Source organism: Mauremys mutica, chromosome 1 (assembly GCF_020497125.1).
Source record: "Mauremys mutica isolate MM-2020 ecotype Southern chromosome 1, ASM2049712v1, whole genome shotgun sequence".
Taxonomy (NCBI): domain Eukaryota; kingdom Metazoa; phylum Chordata; order Testudines; family Geoemydidae; genus Mauremys; species Mauremys mutica.
Window position 1 is genome coordinate 286,036,285 of NC_059072.1, and position 22,125 is coordinate 286,058,409.

Sequence of the window (22,125 nt, forward strand, 5' to 3'; positions counted from 1 at the left end):
CACACCTTTCAATTTGTAAAATAAATTGTATGAAGAAATATGGTAGTGAACACATGCTTTCAAAATAAATAAATGCACTAGGGAGTATTATACTGATGTGCTGCCAGCGGAATACATGTAAGGGAGACTTCCCGTTAGATTTACATTACTGAAGAGGAAGACTAGTGGTTACAACAGGGGCTTGGATTCATGACTCAAGGATTCGGTTCCAAAGTCTGTCCCTGATTTGTTGTGTTACCATGAAAAAGTCCCTTTTCACCTGTGTGCCTTCATTATCCAATTTGTAAAATAGTTGTAGCAATATTCATAGGCGGCAGGTTATATAGGTTTGCGGTGCTCGGGCACCAGGAATATTCAGGGCTGGGGGCCCTGCTCCAGCAATATTTGGACCTGGGTCTCTCCCCTGGCCCTGCCTGGATTGTGCCCTGTCCCCCGCGGGTCTCCCCCCGCCGCCCTGCCCCGTCCCTGCCTGCTTCTGCTGCTGGAGTAGAACGGCTCCCGGCAGAACTGCTGTCTGCTGCCCCAGGGTCCTAGTGCCTGCCATCCCCTACTGGCAAGGCAGACTGCCCTTACCCTGCCCTTTGGCCCTAGCCCTGAGCCTCTCCAACGCCCCAAACCCCTCAGCCCCCCACACCCTAATCCTCTGCCTCAGCCCTGAGCCCCCCCACATCATGAATCCCTCATCCTCAGCCCCAACCCTCATCCCCCTGCACCCTGATCCTCTGCCCCAGCCCTGAGCCCCCCCCACGTCATGAATCCCTCATTCTCAGCCCCACAGCCCTCACCTCTGCACTCCCTCCTATCCCCAAACTCCCTCCCAGAGTGTGCACCACCTCCCCTTTCCCACACACCCCTTCCCACCCTCAAACTCCCTCCCAGAGCCAGCACCCCTCACCCCTTCTGATGCCCTCACCCCCAGCCCGGAGCCTGCACCCAGCACTCAAACTCCATCCCAAAGCCTGCACCCTGCACCCCTCCTGCACCCTAATCCCCAGCCCAGGACCTGCACCCCAGACCTCCCCCCCCAAATCCCTCCCAGAGCCTTAGGCAGGTGGGGGTGGAGTTGGGGGGGGCGGGTTCTGGGCACCACCAAAATTTCTACAAACTTGCCACCCATGGCAATATTATGTTTCTGTAGCTAAGATGGATTGTACCTAACCCTCAGTGATATAGAAGAGGATGGAGGAATTGCCTTCATCCACCCTGTTGTATTCATTGGAGCAGTTTTTTACTCACTGCTGTGGGGCTGTGCCTTAAAGGCACAGTGCAGTGCCTATTTGTAAAAGTACTTGAGATACCCATTTGAAAGGTGCTAGAGAAGTGCAGAGTATTACTTGTGAAGCTTTGGCCCTGAATATGATCTGTGAGCTTTCACTTAATGTTGCTGTTCTGTCATTCCAAAGGAAACCATTCTTTTCTTTTGTTACATTAAAAATAGCTTAGTATGAAAACAAGGCATTTGGGAATACAATTACTCAGTTGTTTGTGGACTCCTCCACCCCCCCGCCCATGAGATCTAGGGCTTGTCTACACATGAAGTTATTCTGAAATAGCTATTCAGAAATTGCTCTTCCTGAATAACTGCATGTGTGGACACAAGGCTGCCAATTCTAACTCAAAAGTTTTCAATATTAGCAAAGAGGAAGTGTGTGTGTGTGTGTGTGTGTGTGTGTGTGTGTATATTAGTAGTAGTATTAATTATTTGAGTTACCATAGGGCCTAAGACAGGGGGTCCCAAACTTGGTTCGCGGCTTGTTCAGGATAAGCCCCTGGCGGGCCACAAGATGCTTTGTTTACCTGAGTGTCCGCAGGTACGGCTGCTCACAGCTCCCATTGGCTGGGAATAGCGAACTGCGGCCAGTAGTTAATGACCAAGGCCCCATTATGCTTGGTGCAGTATAAACACAGAACAAAAAGAGTGACCTTGCAATCTATAAGGCAAGAGACAACAGATGGGTACAGACAAATGGGTGGAGAGTACAAGGAAACAATGAGACAATGTTGGTTAGTATGATAGTCTCAGCCCAACAGCCTTACTATTATCAAGTTTTTTGTAGGCATCATAGCAAGAGAGAGTTTTGAGGAGGGTTTTTAAGATGGATAATGAGTTATTTTGCAGATATTTATGGGAAACTCCTCGCAAGCATGTGGGGCAGCATGGGAGAAAGCACAAAGGTGCTTGTTTGAAAATGTAACAAGTGGGTGATGGAGGCTAACATCGTTGGTGGATTGGAGGTGACCATTGATAGCTTAGCAGTGAATGAGAGATGATACATATGTATCTTTCTGCTTCAAATGACGAAATCAGAAAATCATTTCCTGCTGTACCACAGAGATTTAGTTTCCATGCATATAAGTAATTGATAGGATAGTTGACAGTATTTTTAATATAATTAACAAATTGATGGTAACTATGTACCAAACAATATTAATTTCCAAACTTTTGTGAGTGTTCATGTTAGGGAACATGAACTTATAGCAAAAACCAGCAAACTGGTACGGCATCTGCAGCATTGTAGGTGAACTGAGCCAAACAGTTTTTTCCTTTTAAGTTGACTCTTGCTTCTCTTTTTTCCCCCTTACTTAGGACATCAGCGCCTTTGAGAACAGAATGTTAATGCTTGATGGGATGCCGGCAGTCAGAGTCAAAACAGAACTGTTGGAATCTGAACAAGGGGTAAGTAGAGGTTTCCAGAAAAATCCCCCCCCCTTCCTCTTCAGTGTCTTGGTAATCATTTCCAGACTTTCCAGTGGACAGCTTCTCCCCAGCATGGTGTGCTCTTCTCTCTGTTGTCTTCCTGAGGCTAGTTCTCTGGGAAACGCATCTGTCAACTGCCAATCTCATCCATTGGGAGTGGAGAGCAATCTGTACTCTAGAAAGATATATTGAAAGTTTTTGGAACAGTGTGGATCCTTACTTGGGTTTAGCTTGGAAAAAGTTTTGAAAGTGCTGCCAAAAAAATAAGAAATAAAAATTGTGTGGTGGGTACAATAGGCCACTTTCTGCCCTCTGTTATTATTAACATTATATTGTACATTGTAGTATATTTTGGGGATCTTGCCATGTATCAGCTGTCCCATCACTCCTTCCTCTGCCCACCTGGCAAACTCCATGCTTTTCATGAAAAACTGCTTCCTTGTTCTGGTGGAACACAGCTGCTTTGAGAGTTTATGATCATGGAGAAGGCGGTGATCTCTCAGGTAGTTAAATCTGACCTCATGGAAATCTTTAATATTGGGACAGAGATTTTGAACTGGATTTTTTATTCAGTGGAGAACAAGTGCTGAATGCGAGGGTGTTACAATCACAGCAGTCAATGTTTCTAAGAAGAAGGGCTACTGCATTTTGTACTAGTTGGAGCTTTTTCAGGGTGAGTTGCTTCATTCTTGGGCATGAGTTGCAAGAGTTAAGCCTGGAAATCAGGAATGTGTGGATGACCATGGAGACGCTGATGATGGTGATAGGATACTTTCTTATTATGGTAGTCCCTATATGGGTATCCAGTAGCATTGAGGAAGGCAAAAGGATTCAAATATTGCAGAGCAACGTAACCTTCTGCAGACAGATGCCCTCATTAGGTAGCAGATATAATAGAAGGGGTAATTTTGTTGATTTAGAGGTTACTGTTAGCTGCTAGCACTTCAGCCTGTGTTTTTCCAGCTCCTCTCCCGATGGCTTCATTTAGATTTTGGACAATATGGGGGAGAGGATTGAGCCTTATGGGGCCTACTTTGAAGGATTTGGAAGTGGAAGAACAGTTCCCTAAAATGTCCTCCCAGCTTCATTCTGAGAGGAAAGACACCATTTAAGGGAATTCTGATTCATCCGTGCAGCTTCTTAAAGGGGATACAAGAGCACCCTCAACACACATAAGGAGGTGGCATAATGCAATACAGTATGGAGGGTGAGAAGGCAACAAAACTAGGTCCTTTTTATAAACCATAGTGCTAAAAAGATTGATCCATTAATGGTAACTTTTCTGATAACTTCTGTGGGGGCTGGCATGAAACCCATGTATACCATGAACCTTTCTTAATACTGACTAGAAAGCAAATATAGTAAAATGTGTTTTGATAGAGAAAAGCAAATAGTTACGCTGAGTATCGCATGTCCCCTTAATAAAAAAAGTTCCATACTTTACTAAAGTGTGACTTGATACCAGAAGACCTACTTGGGTCTTAGAAACTAGAAGGAAATTAACAATTTATTTGATTTCCTAATTTCCTTGGTTCTTTTATAAATAAAGTTTTATGGACTTCTGTATGTTCAGAAAATGACATCATTGCTCTTTTTCCAGTGATTGAGCCTTTGGACAAAGACCACAATTTAGTTTGGAAGTTTATGTGCTTCACTGCTAATTGGGGCAGGAAAGTAGTGTCTAGTCAGAAGAATAAAGCACCTTTATAAATCTTTAAGAGGCAATCAACAAATAGGCCATGAAAGTGATGATTTAGGCCAGGGGTCGGCAACCTCTGGCACGCGGCTTACCAGGGTAAGCACCCTGGCGGGCCGGGCCAGTTTGGTTACCTACCGTGTCGACAGGTTTGGCCGATTGTGGCTCCCACTTGCCTCAGTTCTCCGTCCCAGGCCAATGGGGGTGGTGGGAAGCAGCGCAAGCGAGGGATGTGCTGGCCACGGCTTCCTGCCACCCCCATTGGCCTGGGACAGCGAAACCGCGGCCAGTGGGAGCCGTGGTCTGCCAAACCTGCCGATGCAGCAGGTAATCAAACTGGCCCAGCTCGCGAGCTGCATGCCAGAGGTTGCCGACCCCTGATTTAGGCTGCATAATAAGAAAAACATACTGAGTGGAATCTGTTACACAGTGAAATAGTTTTAATTTATTAATTTCTATTTTGATAGTGTCCAGAGGCCCCAGTCAGGATCAGGGCTCTATTGTGTTAGATGCTGTAGAAACACATAGAAAGACATGGTCTCTACTCCAAAGAGATTACCATCTAAGTCACCTAAAAGAATGGTGGAAACTCCATCACTCAGTTTGTTTAAAACTAGATTAGACTAGACATGTCACTGAAAGCTGTACCAATAAAAAACAATCCTGCAATTGTTGGTGAGATGAAATAATGAAAGAAAGTGTATTAATAGAATTAATTGAAATTAAAACTGGAGGGAAAAGAGATGGTACAAGTATGAACTATGGATGAACAGAAGTTGAAGAAATGGGAGGATTTGAAGAAGGCAAAGCTGGGGGGAAGAGGAGGGCTTTAAATGTAAACTGCAAGAGTCACTAGAGTTTTCCGATCTGCTTTGGGTTTTGAAGATTAGGTTCCAGACTTAGTCAGAAGATTGTTTTAAAAAAAATTAAATTGTACATTACTGCATGAATCAAATAATGGTGTTGGATTACTGGTTAGCATAAAAGGCTGTAATCCTATTTGTTGAAGATATTGCTTGTCATAGACTTGCACAACACAAATCTGAAAATTCGTCCCCCAGTATACCAGCTGCAATGATAATACAGATTACCTGAGTATATGGTAATGTACCTACCATGGAAAATATTGTTATTCTGATGATGTAATAATTTATGTGCCTTCTGATAGTTGTGTGTTGGAAAATGTATCATATTTGAGTCAGTCAAGATGCACACAATTTTAGTTGCCACTCCTGTCTTGACTTCAGTTCCACTTTTGGAAGTAGGTTTTTGGGGGGAGCTTGTCTTCATTGCCGTGTTAACTCAAGTTATTTACATGCAAATTAATTCCTCTTGAGTTACCAGTGGTCACACTACAAAACAACAGTTGAGCTGCACAGAGTGATTGTATTAGCCTCACAGAGTTGCATATCCTCACTGTATTTCTAGCTCTAGCAACACTTGAAGTCAGCTTACCCCAACCCTCCCCAACAGGCCAGCTAACTTGAGTTTAAAGCACTATTTAACTTGAGTTAAATGTGTGGATGGGAGTTAGGTTAAGGACAACACTTCGGTTATATCTCGAGCTAACACTGCAGTGAAGACAAGACCTGGGAGATGGAGATCACTAGACGAATATGAAATAGAGGAGTTGCAAGGGGAATGGATTTTCTGTTTGCTTTGAAAAATGTTAAGCAGTTGCACTCTGAAAAGCTTTACTGATTTAGTGTAAATTTATAATTTTTGGAAAGCATCAGCATTAGCGAGAGTGGATGCTTATTTTTCCAGTGAAATGCTGTCCTTAATTTTGCATGGGAGATTTAATGCAGATTATTGTATGAGGTCTCAAGAAGACACAGTGCTGCTTTAATGACTTTATCATAAGTGAAGAAAAGGTATTACATAAAAGCTACTGCATTGCCCTTTAACAAAGATTCATTATTACCTTTCCTACTGTGGAACAAGAGCTAGTATTACTAATAACTTGGTAAAATTACCTTAGAAATCTAAATGTGTTTATCATTTAATATTCTCTGGTGTCCTACTGTTTGAGATCTTTTGATCTTCAGTAAAATCTTTGTCTAGCAGTACCCAGCTTCAGAGAGAAACATATAAGAAGCAACCCAGCTTCTTTACAGGAGAAAATGAGGTATTTCAGCAGGAAAAATGTTCACGTTCATGCTATACCAAGAAATAGTTTGGAAAAAAAATACCGTGTACTAAAGAGACATACAAAAGTTAGAGACATTTCAGTGACAGAGAATTGCCAATGAATTCATTAACAGAAGTAATGTTAAACAATGGGCTAAAATGTAATGTGCTAAGTGGCTTGAATATGAGGTGTAAAAGCTCTATACGAATTGCAGTTTATAAGGCTCAGCTCCTGAAAACATTTAAGAACACGCATAACTATACTAATATAAGTTAAGTTATACATTTGCATAAGTGTTTGCAGGCCCTAGTTTTGCTAAAAGGATTTTAATTTTTTGCATTTGTAGATGCAAAATTGAAACATATGCATCGCAAATTAGATGATGCTTGAAAGCTATGTAACATTATCTAATAGATCTGATTCACTTTGATAATATGTATCACATGTACCCATATGGCAGCTGTTTTATATAGATATATTTGAAAACATAAAGCAAAATATTGGGGGCAATATATATTATTCGTCCTTTCTTACTGGAGTAGGTGTAAAGAAGGGCCATATCAGTGTTTTTTAGAGAGACATAATAAAGTGCTCTCAATTTTCAACAACTTTTAAATCTTTTAATCTCCTCCATTCTCATCACTTTACTCTCTGTCCTCAGATCTCTCCTCAAAGATCATTTCTGTCATCCTCAATTCATCCCATAGTTTCTGCTTCATCCATTTCTATTCCCATTGCTGACCGTGACTGGATGTTGAAAAGAATGACTACAATGACAAAACCCACTAAAAGGCTAATATTGCTCTCCCAAGTCTATTTCTCCTCTTGCCATATGATCTTCTCATCTTATGTGTCTGTAAAATATCATGCACACCTATGATGCTATATACATTATAACAAATGTTACAGTTCTACCCAGCCAGGGTAATTGCAACAGTTGCCTCTCCATGGCAGAAGTGCTATATAGTTCTGGAGGCATGGCCTTTGTGATGACAATAATGCTTTAAACAAAACAGTCCCTTTTCAATTCATAGATCTCTAAAATGTGTATTGAATCATAGTTTGGGAATGGGATAGTCTTGATAGCAATGACTGCTGTTAGGTTACTTTGGGAATCACACAGCCTGCAATCTAGCCTTCTAATATGATTCAGAGATTCCGAGGCCAGAAGGGACCACTGTGATAATCTAGTCTGTCCTTCTGTATACCACGGGCTGTAGAAGTTCCTCTCAAAAATTCCTAGAGCAGATCTTTTAGGAAAACATCAAATCTTGATTTAAAAATGGTCAGTGATTGAAAATCCACCATGACCCATGCCCTTGTTTTGAAAGAAAGAAAGAAATCCGTCTATTCTTCCCCCCCCTCCTCCCCACCATCACCACCACCAGCCTGGTATTCCATCTTATTTCCAAAATTTGAAGTTGATAGCATGTATATGTGTAGATAGCAGCACCTGTTCTCCATTCTAATGGTGGAGTAGCATGTGGGGTCTTTTCCTTTGCTGCATATCTGATTTTTGGGACCAAAAACATGTAAGCTATGTACATAACTTAATATTGAAAGTGAGGGAAAACAGGCTGAAATATTATTGATGAAATAGCAACCTGGTAGGTTCAAAGTGACTGAATACTGTGATATCCTGTTTGACTTTCCAATAAAATTTCCTTTAGTTGATTATATGGTAAAGCTTTTTTGATACCATGTAATTGATTTTAGTGTAGTATTTGTGAGTTCTCTGTGTTGGTAATCGAAAAAAAATACTGCTACTTTTTACTTATAATTTGTCACTCTTTCCTCCAGCCAGATAGCGAATGGTGTTCCTTTTTTATTCTTAAAATGATAAAGCAGGTTTAGCATGGTGATATGGCTACTTCACAAATAGGGATGCACCAATATATTGGATATATATATCCGATCCTGCACAGAAAATTGCATATGTTTACTTTCTGTCATTTTCCTTTTGCCATACTTCCAGGAATACCATTAAAAAACTGGAAATAATATTGTGATTATGACTCATTATTCATTTATACAGAATCATACATGTGCATGGTCCTTCATAAACAGAGCAAATCCTGCTCTCAAAGGCCATTTAAGTTCCTGATCCTGAACACCCTTACTGTTTAGCATTTTTCTGATTCCTATGGGAGTCAGTCAGACTGTGGACCTGATCCAGGACAGCAGTCATATTAAGGGTTTGCAGGTTCAGGCCCTAATGTAGTCTGTAAGAGTGATGTATTCAAGACTAATATAAAAGTGATGGCCTAAAGAGGCTGGATGTGTTCCCACCTATGTCCAGATCCTGTTAATCTTGAAGCCAATGGGATTTTACATTCATTTCTCTGGGATCAGATGCAGGTCCCTAATATTAAAAAATTCCCAGCCTTTTTACAACTTTTAATTATAAGAGTTTTGCTTTCCTAATTGTAGAATGGGTCTGTTTGCACTATCTATAATGACAATAATACCAAAGACTATACAGTCACTTTGTCAAATTAGTCAAGTTTATAGGTATAAAAAAAGCAGTGGGATATTGTATGCTGTAAGATGCATCATGCTGTCCAGAATTTCAGCTAACAGTAGGGCCTGGGATCCTCTGTAACGTAATTTACTGACTATTATCTACCATTGCTCACCTTTCCAAGGTAGCTGAATCAGCTGTTGTGAAGCATTGCAGAGAACATGATCCCCATTCCTGTAATTGAGTTTGGTTCTGTTTTTATCTGGCTAAAAGTATGCTTAGCTGCCATTGTGATGGGATTCTTCCAAATACCTGCAATATTATTATTATTATTTTATTTATTTATTATTTTATTTTATTTATTGTGTGCACTAGGCATATATGGCACAGTATAAAACACACAAAAAGGCAAGGTCCCATCCCCAAGCAGCTCACAGTCTAACTTAGACTAGTGTGACAAGTAAAAGTGACCAGTACAAATGTAAGAAAGCAAAATGGCATCAACAGAGAAGGGTTCAGTGGAGGAAGAGTTAGCATAAGTAATGGGCTTTATGGATAGATTTGAAGGAGAAGAGGGATAGTGTTTGATACATGAGAGCAGGGGGGCTGTTCCATGCATTTAGGGTGCCATTATACAGCTGCTCAGTTGATTTCCAGTTAGTGTCACAATATTGTCATAAAATGACTCTGACATTCTCATCTACTAGAACTAATTTTGACTGTCTGGGCAGAAAAAAACCAAAACATTTCCTCCTAAAATTTAAAAAAAAAATGTTGATTTTGGAAATGTCCGTGCAGTCCCTCATGGGAATTACTGTTCAAGTGAGTTGCATCTCAGTTCTCCTCTATGGGCCTGGGTCCCTGACCAGACTACATGTTGCATAATGCACCACAGTCTCCCCTCTTGCTGAGTTGCCACATTGCATCCGGGGAGATGTAGTGTGGCTGGGGAGCACAGGCCATAGAAGAGAATGGGTGCATAAGGCACATGAACAACAACTCCCATAGGGCACTGTGGCAGCATTTCTGAATCAGTTTTTCGCTGATAACTTCTGGGTTTTTGGGTGTCTGCTTTTTATATAAAATGTAAAAAAATTCTGTGGAAAAGCAGATACCTCCCAAAAAATTGTTTAATTTGATGACTTTTCTGTCAAAACAATTCAAGTGGAAAATTTTCGATCAGCCCTGACATCTACCTGTTTCTGAACTTTGATATCTGTCTGATGTGAGCTTGTACAATACGTTAATGAATGTAATATATTCCCTAAGCCATTGGAACTTACTATATAATCTAGCAATATAATCTGTTACAGTTCCACTTTCAGTGTAAACACAGGCATGATATAATATTATGCCATTCCCAATTTTTGATGCCAATAATTTCTCTACACATTGAAATTAAAAATTGGGTACCCATCCTAGTTGTGTGTATTATGTATGCTACAGTTGATATCCCAACTTTAGGTCAGTGTACAGCAAGGTGAAATAAAATAAAATTGATTCAAACTGAGTGCATCCTCTATAGAATAGGTATCTGTATGCCCAAAACAGAATTAACTGGTCCAATATAGAGGTCAACAATCAAGCACACCTGATTCGGGTGGAACTGATCTCTCACACTTCGTTGAGGTCTCTCTGTCAAGTTAGATCAAGTTGATAGGAGGCAGTGTGAGGAAGCCGGGAGCTTGCACAGCTACTGCCCATGCTGTATGTGTTCTGTGGATAAAGTGAAAGCCTTCATTTTCCATGGCTGCTGTTCTGGCCCATTTCTTGAATTCTAACCTTATGTTATTTGATTGTGTATAAGCGGGCTGGGGGGGCTGAGGAAAAGTTGATTAATACCTAAGAAAATTGGGGGATACAAGCAGAGCCAGGAAAAGGGGAAACTGGGAAAAGCAGATTAGATGCACAGTTAAGTGAAATTGTCAGATTTACATGCTTCAGGGTGGTCACTCTATTACGAATTAGACAGAAGGTCTGTATTTTGAGCAGGAAAACATGGCAGTTAGAACATAGAATAGTGAATCATAGAGTTCTTTTCCTATGCTTGCAACTGACTTACTGTGTGCATGTGGTCACAAACAAACGAACAAACTGTCTGTCTGTTTTGTAAACTGGCAATATTATACGTACCTGCTTTTGTAAAGCACTTTGAGATCTTCAGATGAAAAGTGTTCTACAAGTACAAATTGTTTTATTATATACAATGCAGCTTAACAGAAATAAAACAAATATTAAGCAATACAATATAGTAATTTATAGCACTACAGTGTGTCTCAGCAGTGTGATATAAACTCCACCGTCTTGCAGTATTGCTAAAATTATTTTAATCTTGTTTGTTTATGATGGGAAAGAGATCATTTTTATTTTTCTCTTGTTTATTGCTGTTCTTTAATTCTCTTTTCCCTATCTGAGGTGGTTTTATAAATAGTATTTTTAATGAATATTTTACTTTCTATCCTGCTGGGAAGTACTGAAAGTTCTCTCTCTCTCTCTCTCTCTCTCTCTCTCTCTCTGTGTGTGTGTTAGTATTATAGGCATTTTTTCTTCTCTCTCTCTCTCTCTCTCTCTCTCTCTCTCTGGAAATGAGTGCTTACGTAAATTATTTTAAGGATTATGCTTTACTGGATTTATTCCTTTATTTCATGCTGTGAGGATGAGTATTTAATGAACTATTATTTAAAGATGTCTGCTTTCACATTCATTCTTCTGTACATCTTGTTGTTTGGCTGAGATTTCATAGAAACTAGAGAAGTAAAAAATCTTTGACTATCTCCCGTCTCCATTTGCATGTCATTCTTTAGAATAGATTCAAATCCATCTATAACAAACCTTGCCATTTTTGAACACATGAGTTTGTTAGTTTCCCCCTTCTTCTAGTGATCATCATCATTGGTCAACTTCATCATTACAGAAAGCATTTTGCTCTTACATGAATCCAAACCCCTCATCTCTATGCCACTCACATTCACTGGGTGGTCTCCAGCATCAGTCTCCTAATTTCTCTGTTCACAATAAACATCAGAACTAAGACTGTCTACATTGATCTCAGTTTCAGTCTTCATACTTGATTTTATCTACTGAATATAAATGGAACTTTTGTCATTGTTCTAGACTGCAGTGACTGGGAATTCCATATCATTCTTGCAAATTTGTCCTCTCTCCCAAAAGATAGCATACTATCCAGTGGATTGGATTATGGATGGCCTGGATATTTTTCACTTCAAAGTCACCATTTGAGATCACTTGCCTCTTCCTCTCTGGAGAGTTCATTGCATTGCATTACTTTTGATAGTTGATTTGGTTGCTGTTTGCCCTGTGCTTTGTCACAGTGTCATAACACTCTGGATGGACAATGCCAGAATATCTATGGTTAGGGTAGGTTGAATGGCTCCACATGTTTCTCTTGTGCCTTTCCTTTAGGTTATCTGATAATTGTTTTGCTCTTCTTGTACTGAAAAGCATGCCTGATCATCATTTAGATGTGCACTGATGTCACAGAGTATGGGGGAGACAAGGCCCTGTACCGCCGGCTTCCTGCGAGTCACCATGACTCTCAGCCAGCCCGTAAAACCAAAGGTTTATTTAGGCGACAGGAACACAGTCCAAAACAGATCTTGCCGGTACAGACAACAGGACCCCCTTTAGTTAGGTCCATCTGGGGGCCCCAGGGAGGCCACGGCCCTGTTGGGAAGCCCAAGCCCCGTCGGGGCGCCCCTCTCCATTGCCCAGCCAGCTCCAAACTGAAACTCCCTCCAGCCGTCTCACTCAGCCTCCCCGACTCCAGCCTTTGTGTCCTTTGTCCAGTTTCCCGGGCAGAGATGTTACCTGGCCTCCAACCCCCCGCCTGGGTTCTCATGTTAGTTATCCTCCCTTCCCCAATGCAGACAGTCCCAGCAAAACTCCCCTGCAACCTTCCCAGGTCAATACTCTCCACTCAGTATTCAAAGAACATATCAAGAACATTCCCACTTCATCACAACTGATAAGAGTTTAATATAAACATTGCCTCTATTTAGTACTGTGGAGCAGAGAATTCTGGTGTAATTTTTTCTCTTCTGAGTGGGGAGAGGACTGGGGATCTACACTGCCAGCCTTGTTCATATGATCATGGAATGTTATATGATTGTATTATGGAGCTTGCATCTCTGGACATTTTACTTAAAATACCTGTATTACAAGTTAATTATAATGATATGTTCTTAGACTTTTGCCCAAGATGAGACTGGTCTGAATGCATGATGTATATGATTGATAAAACAACCTCTTTAAACACAACAGAGTAACATATGAATTCCGCTGTGGAAAGCACTTGCAATAATGTTATTATAGTGTCTTGATCCTTAACCAAATGTCAAGGGGTGGAAGAGGAACCCAGTTAGGAACCGCTAACACAGTCCAGGGAACCCATAAACTGCAGTGATGGGGGGAAGGACTGTAGGAACGGGTACAAATAAATTGTACAAATAATTTGCAGTATCGGCAGTTTTCCACATTATCATTTTATGTTTAATTTTATGTAAATAATGATAAAAGGTTTGCATAGGAATAGTTTTTGGATCATTAAAAAAGTTGCCAATACATAACTGAAAAGTATAGTGTTATGAAAAATTGCTTTAGCATTTGAAATATTTAGGGCCCTTTGTTTTCAGTTTTTATTTTATTTAATTTTCCCCAGGAATTTATCAGTGTTTATTATCACCACAAAAAACATAGGTAAAAATCAGTGCAAAAAAACTATAAATATTTTTTCTGGGTAAATATCGGGGTTTATTTTGGTTGACTGAAAAATGGGGGGAAAGGTATTCAGTAGATTAATGCTTTGAATTCCGTTCATCAGTGTGGTTTGCTGCAGAATTAAAACAGAACTCAAAACACCTCTTGAGTTTAAGAAAACAATATATCTCTAATCCTCAAATAAAACTTTTCATTTGAATAAACAGTTTACTGCTATAGACTTAGAACTATTAGCCCATAAATATTTAGACTTAGAACTATTTAGCCCACAAAAGCTTATGCCCAAATAAATTGGTTAGTCTCTAAGATGCCACAAGTACTCCTCGTTGTTTCTACAAAATTGGTTACTCAGGTTCACATCTTGGTGGTGGTTTTGGACTTCCAGTTATTGTTGGATGCTAATATTACAACAGTGCCATGGATGGCTTTATTACATTTGTACTTGAAATCGCCACTGTTATGTGCCTTTTGGAATTTCAAAATTAATCTACATGAGACTGCATTTTAAATCCTTTCATAGACTTTTGCAGACTACCACATCCAGCTTGGTAAGCAGTGTAGCTCCCTGGGAACACATGGCCCCAGTCCTCTGGGATCTGCAATGATTGTCTGTTGGTCTCCTGGTAGAGTTAACTTGTTCATTTTGATTTATAGAACTTTACATTATCTGGTACCTGCCCACTTGACAGATCCCTGTTCTACACTGAGATCAGAGGAGGCAACTTCCCTCATTATAAAAGAAGCAGTAGGTAGAGGCCCCTTGATTCTGAAACTTACTCCTGCTCACCTTAGTCCAAAACAGGGATCGGCAACCTTTGGCATGCGGCCCGCCAGGGTAAGTACCCTGGCGGGCCGGGACGGTTTGTTTACCTGCCACGTCCGCAGGTTCAGCCGATCGCGGCTCCCACTGGCTGTGGTTCACCCCTCCAGGCCAATGGGGGCTGTGGGAAGGGTGGCCAACACATCCCTCGGCCTGTGCTGCTTCCCACAGCCCCCATTGGCCTGTAGCGGCTAACCGTAGCCAGTGGGAGCTATAATCGGCCAAACCTGTCGACACGGTAGGTAACCAAACTGGCCCGGCCCGCCAGGGTGCTTACCCTGGCATGCCGCGTGCCAAAGGTTGCTGATCCCTGGTCCAAAATAACCTGGATATATGGACCTTTCGGGAGCACTGCAAAAGCAAACTGACAAGGCTTCTGGGGAGGGCTGAAGGTGTGGGATTTTGGTTAGAGTGAAATGGGAGTATGTTTTGTTGCTGTATTTATTGGCTAGTATGATTATCTTTATTGTGTTTTGGTGTGGCGTGATATCTTTATGTGGCCATGAATCTAATGATTGTTAGGACACCTAGAGCTTGAATATAGATGACTCTTCTGTATTGCTAAATCAAAATTGACAAAGTTAACTTCAACAGGACTTCTCTTCTGGAGAAGAGCCACTCATATGAATAACGTTTTTCAGGTTCAGGCCAAAAGTGATTAACCATTTGACTATTGTTGTGCCTACTCATTTTCAAACAGTGTTGCCATTTACCTAGTATATATCTATTATAGTATTTTCATATGTAATGTCTCTCATCATAGTTCATTGATGAGATACTGGTCGTTTAGATCTGCAAAAGGATATCCACAGTTTTCTTTCCACCATAGAGCATTGGGGGCAGCCATGTCTGGGACAAAGCACTAGAAAATATATTTAGGAAAAATCCTGCACAGGCAGAGTGATGGACCGGATAACATACTAGAACTTGAATAGCCATGAATCTACCATGCAAATGCCATATTACTGAACAAACACTGCATATCCAAAAATTGTAATCAGCAGGTTAATAATAAAGTACATAACATGACACCTAAAGTTCTACTGATACTTGTGGCAGGAAACCCCAAAAGTAGTATTTAGAAAGATACTAAGATCAAAAATATATTATTGATGGATTGCTGTAGAATTTTACTTTAAGTGAAACTGTAAACTAAAAATTGGTAACTTAAGTGTATGTTATTCATCTTTACTTTAAAGAAGCAATTCATAGTTTGTGGTTCATTGAAACTGGAGTTCATATTTCTGCTTCTTCTGTACGGATTTTTTTTTCCAAAATGGATTTAATCTGGCTTGTTTGGAGCATGAAATGCACTTGAAAGTATGTCTGAGTAATCGTTTAGACTACCGATATGATAAGTGACTGTAATTTAAGACAGGGTGTAATCATAAAATAAACATGTATGCTGTTAGTACTCAGTCTTTTAAGTGTTCAATTACTTCTGGTTTAAATTTACCTAATTTTTTTCTAACCAGCCCAAGAGAGTTCTTAGGGTTTGATCCTCCTTCAAGGGCAGTTGGATTAGGACCTTAATCTTGGGAGTAAACAGTCACACATTTCCCAGAGGATTTAAGACTACAACATCTGGTTTCTCTGGAAATTTGATAGTCTAAGTCGATTATAGAAAATAACTTGTTTCTTTCCAAATAATGGCACTGTAATACCCTACCTGCAATCCTCCCAGGGTCAAAACTCCCAAAGAAGTAAATCCAAGTTTCATTTGCATAGGGAGTGAAAGATCAGGTCCACAGAGGGTTGGGGCCAGAGCAGTTTACATAATTGAATCCTAAATGAATAAAATTTTAGCTGAACTAAATCAATTGCAAAAGAGTACTAAAATCAAGAGTGAGGGAGAGATCCATGAAGGTGTATAAAATTGTCCAAACTGGTCAAGTTTTTCCAATTGTTTAAACTTCATGACTTCCCAAAACACAAGCAATATGATGCATGTCTAAGAAGATGGTTACCCATAAATAGGGTGAGCAGATAACAAGTCTGAAAAATTGGGACACTTTTTTTCCCCCATGTCGGGAAATATAGTTGCCTATATAAGACAAAACCTCTAATATCAGGATGTTCCCATTAATACTGGGACTTCTGGTCACCCTACTGTTAAATAGTGTCAAACCTATTATTAAAACTAATATCTTTACGTATAAATCTGCAAAAAGAGAACTTTTTTGGGGTGGGGTGGGGGAGGAGGTTTAAGACTCTTTCCTGGATCACTATTGGGTTGGAGATATTTTTTAATGTGTTTCTTGCTTCCATTCAAATTCTTTATTGAATTAAGTCATCTCTAAGAAGAGGCATGTTCTTTCTTCTTTTCAGACAGTTAGTGCTGATAGAGAAAGGGGAATGCTAATTATAATGAGGGCGTATCATGAAGATGTACAGTATTTGAGCACATATTATGCCAAAATAATTTTGCCAAAATAATTAAAAACAACAAGACCTAGCTATCATTTCTGCATTGTCAGTAGATAGATTTACCTTACTGTCATAAATATGTAAAAAATATATTTGTTCAGACATAGATTCTTGAGATATTTTGTTGATTTTTAATAATATTTATTAACAAAGTATTGACTGTAAACCCTTATATTTGGTGGTAGAGGTCTATATGTGAACATGCTCTCAGTGAAGTGTAATTAGTCCTAAACTATATCACAGGGTGCTTTCACCGAAGAACAAGATGACTCAAGTTTGAAGCCAGATGCAAAATAATTGAAAACCTGTGTCGAGAAATGTGGTACAGACAGTAGCAGTTTGAAGAGGTGGGCCTGGGATGGGGATAGTTGCAGTCTTCAGAAACTGAAAGAAAAGGCACCATGATGGAACTTCAGGGTGGGAATATGTTGCCATGGCAACAAAGTAATTTCTTTAACAAGACAAAATCTGCAATGAAGAACTGCTGAGTGGAAATTTAAAGGGAAATATGCATTAAAAATCAAATGGTACATTATTTTTAATAATCTACTCTCACCATTCCCCTTTGAATATATTAACCTGGAATATCTCTGTAGGAGCTGAATACCCCATGCAATCCATTACAGAAGCCTGCCATGCCTGTCTATTAGCTTGGGAGGTGCTCCCATACTATGGTAATGGCTGCCAGTATAAAATCCTCCGGTTGGTATGAAAGCTACAGAAAATTAATTGAGGACACCACAAATTAAGGAGCAATTGAGAAAATAAAAAAAGAAAGTCAAAATTCTTTATTCCATAATATTTTGAACCTTTCCTACACATAATTTACTGGTTTCCTTCTTCTTGTATCTATTGTGGTAGAACATGAGAAGTTTCTGAGAAGAAGTGATTTAAAAATGCAACACTTTTTATAACACTTTTTAAAGCCCGCATTACCAAAGAGCCCTGAAAGTAGGAAGGTGTGCTATTTGCTTGATATTCAGCGCTATAAAAAGCTCTAGGTTTAAAAAATATTAACATATTGTTAATCTGAAATACTGGATTTTTGTTTCATCTGATGAATAAATGAGAAAATTTAGGTAGTGGGATAATGATTTCAAATGCTGAGCTTGTAGCGGATATGATATGTTGAGGATTGTTAAGGTCCTGATTGAGCTCTCAGTATCGTCAATGGTAGTCTTACCATTAATTTCAGTGGGAGCTGAGTCAGACACTAGATCAGTGGAGTGACCTTGGTAAAACTGCATATGTTAAATAGTTACTCTCTGGGCTTGATTGTATGGAGTATTGTATTTAAATGGTAAAATCTGGCAAACAGGACAGGGAACCATCCTGTATTTGCGAGCGCATGTCTGACGAGGTACTCTTGTCTGATAGTAGAGCCTGACCAAAGGGCAGCCTGCAAAAGTAAGGACCTCATTAATAATAAAGATGGCTCTAATACCCATATCCTCTCAGACACCCTGATGCTCTATCAACAGCATGCCTCTTTTTTTTATTTTTAAGGCTTAAGGCTCATGAACATCATGAAGGACTATACCTAATCCTTAACCTTACTGGTGTTATCTATGTATAGCCTCCACTCTCACTTACGATGGAGTACATCAGCCTTTTATGCTATACAAGGACTTGCATGACCAAGGCCTTTGTTTATGAGGATGATATATCTGTATGTTAGAAACCTCAGAGTATGCTATGGAGAAAAAGAGTGCAGTGGTACAGATCTGTTAAGATTTATTGCATCGTTATCTCACATGAAACAGTTAAGATCATTCTGGCATGACTGAGCAAAAACAGTGTATGAGCACATTATTTATTCTGATGCCCTACTGTTTGTCTCTAGAAATTTCAGTAAGCTGAACCATTCAGAGTGGGAATAGTCTTTTGTTTCAGATGGTTTCAAATATAGTGTTGCTGGAGGCAGGGGGTGGGATTTAACTTAAAAAGACTCCATCTCTCTTTGATATGTTCTGTGGTTTGGAAGTACATGTTCAGATATGAGTGAGTGTGATTCTGTAGGTAGGAGTGATTTAAATCTTCATCTGACTTTTGTTGTTAAATTCTGTTTTCTAACATGAAGCATAACTATGACCTTGAGTAAGGTTACTGAAGAAAATAGTCTGATCCCTTTCATTACAAATGTGGTATATAAACCCATTTTATTCTGTTTTCTAGGCTCTTAGAAATCCTACCGGTCTGCGACTACTATCTGCCAGAAGTTTAATAAGCTGAGAGGGGTCCAGTTAGGTGCCAGTGAGTGAATATGGCTAAAAATGAACAATAAACAAAATAGTCATATGTATTATATTTGATCATTTATTGTAGCAACATGTTAGTAATACTAAGTAATACTCATAGACAGGGTGGATTTGATTTGATTTGATTTAACCCTAACCATAATACATATTCTTCACAACTCAGAGATAGATGTAGGTTTCATTTTTAGAAGGTACACACTCTACATTTTTAAAGTGATTTATTTTGAAAACTTTTCAGATTAGTTTTACAGCTATATCAGAAAATGAATGATTGTTTGGTTATTTCATTTACCAAAGATAATTGAAGCAGATATTTATGAAGTCATTTGGAGGTGAACTATCTCCAATTCAACAGATTAATCATTCATATTTGGAGGATTTTCTTACCATGCTGTATTAGGAGGAGAACATCACCAGAAAGACATTTAAATTGTTTTATTTAACTAAAACAACAACATTATGTATTCTGGATTTTTTTCTTCAACTGCAAAGATATAATATTTTAACAAAACAAGCATATGAATTTTTGAATTTATTTAAACATTCAAGTTTTTTTAAAATCAGGTTTGATTTGTTAAAATTGTTTTAACTAAAATAGTTAAATGAAATATTAAAAAAAACCCACAAAAATTAAATTGACTATGTGAGCCAGGTCACCATGAGAAACTTAAAATATTGGCTTCTGCAGCTAACTCAGTCATCTTCATCTTCATTTTCCTGTTTGTTCATAATCTAGAAAAGAAAAACAAGCTTTCCTGGTTTTTCAGGTCCCAAACGATTTCTCAGTTTCGAATGAATTAGTCCAAAGGAAGAAAATATTCTTCCTATACTTCAACAGTCTCTGAATCCAAGTGCTTAAGTGACTTCCACCAGTTCACTGGTATGACTTTCTTTAAAACATCATCAGCAAACATATTTCTTGAATGGTTCATCCTTAGCTCTGAAGTTTATTATAGTTGGCATTCTGAAGGGATGATTGCTGGATGTCCATGTCATAGCCAACTCTTCCTCTTCAGCAGTTAAGGTTTGTCCCTGGTACCGAGTATTGAGAATATTTGCAAGAAAATGAGCTGGAGATAGTGCGTGTCCCATTCGTTTTTTTAATACTTGTAACTTTGCATATTTCTCTTTTTAAGATCTCACTCAGTTCCTTCCAAATTTCAACAGCATCAGCAATAAAACAGCTATTTCTCTGCATTTTGTTCAAGGTTTCAGGATACTCAGCATGTATTCAACATTTCTCTTAAGCCCAATGTTGAGAACTTTGCTGTGACAGTGCCATCTATTTTTTCACGATTTTGTTTACAAACTTTCATCAGATTAAGCCACTTCTTGATATAATGCTCAAAACACTCCACTACTGAGTTCCCCCGCACGTCCTGTGGGAGAGTTAGCTTGGTTCCTCCCACTTTTTTCAGAGCAGCTGCTGCAAAGTGCTTGTTACGGAAGCATTTTGCAATTTAAACAACAGTAGCCTTTATTTGTGGAACACTGAAGTCTTTGGCTAGGAGGTGCATCAAATGAGCACTGCAACCATATGTTATTAGCTTGGGACTCTCTTCTAAATTTCTTCTCATCTTGGATATATTTGCAACATTGTCCATGACCAACCTGTGTATTAGACATTTGACTTTTTTCCCCACAGTTTGTTACAGCTTTTACTGCTGTTTCTTGTAAGTATTCTGCTGTGTGTGCATTTCCTGATGTATCAATTGTTTCTGTAAGGAAGACATTCCCTTCTCTTCTTGTCACACAAGCACATACAACGGGATCATTGTGGACATTGCTCCACCCATCAAGACTCAGGTTAACAATTTCACCCTCTAGTCTAGACCTTTTGCATACTGCTCAATTTCTCTTTCATACACTTTATCCAGCAATTTGCTTGCAACATCTGCTCTGTTGGGTGGACTGTAACCTGGTGTTAATGACTGAACCATTTTAATGAAATGTGGGTTCTCAATCACATGGAAAGGAGAGTTTGTTGCATAAACAAACAGAGCAATTTTTTCATCAATTACCTCTTTTTGTAATCTGTTGGTTCTTATCACAAACTTATCTATGGTTGTTTCTGGATGATGGAGATTTTTTTTTCTTTTTGTGCTACAGGTGATGTACTGTGACTATGTGACATACATGATGTGACTGAAACACTATCATTGGCAGATAACTCTGAAACTATAGAAAATGATGATGATCTTGAAGGTGGATAGTCTTCAAAATCCTGTATGTTGAGGCTGGATTCTCCTAAACAAAATAAGTCAATGCAGTTATTTAATTATTATTACCATACTGCTCATTTAGTGTTACTCATTGCATTCACTGACAGTCAGTACTACTTTAAAGGTGAAATTGTAAAAGGAAGATCTGCTTATTTTGGCTATTTATTTTTTATTACAACTGTATCTAAAATGATAGTACCATAGAGCAGGGGTTGGCATCCTTTCAGAAGTGGTGTACCAAGTCTTCATTTATTCACTCTGATTTAAGATTTTGCGTGCCAGTAATACATTTTAACGTTTTTAGAAGGTCTCTTTCTATAAGTCTATAATATATAATTAAACTATTGTTGTATGTAAAGTAAATAAAGTTTAAAAAATGTTTAAGAAGCTTCATTTAAAATTAAATTAAAATGCAGAGCGCCCTGGACTGGTGGCCAGGGCTCGGACAGTGTGAGTGCCACTGAAAATCAGCTCGCGTGCTGCCTTTGGCATGCGTGCCATAGGTTGCCTACCCCTGCCTTAGAGTAACAACTATATATTTTTTGTTCAAACCTGAGAATTCAAGAATAGTTCAGAAGGAAGACAGGCAATTCTTAAGAAAGATGTATAAAATAAAAAAGTTTACCAACCTGAAGATCCTGCATGTTCAGACATGTTCCTTTCATCATCTTCAAT

At 39.2% G+C, this 22,125-nt stretch overlaps 1 protein-coding gene across 3 annotated transcripts in view; it reads left to right on the forward strand.

Annotated features, from left to right (window-relative positions):
- KLF12 (Kruppel like factor 12) overlaps positions 1-22,125 on the forward strand; it is a 422,474-nt gene that overhangs the window by 146,953 nt on the left and 253,396 nt on the right. For all 3 annotated transcript variants that reach the window (XM_045011495.1, XM_045011488.1, XR_006578411.1), the window contains exon 3: positions 2,588-2,677. In XM_045011495.1, coding sequence (XP_044867430.1) covers positions 2,588-2,677 — 90 coding nt within the window. The remainder of the gene's footprint in view (positions 1-2,587; positions 2,678-22,125) is intronic.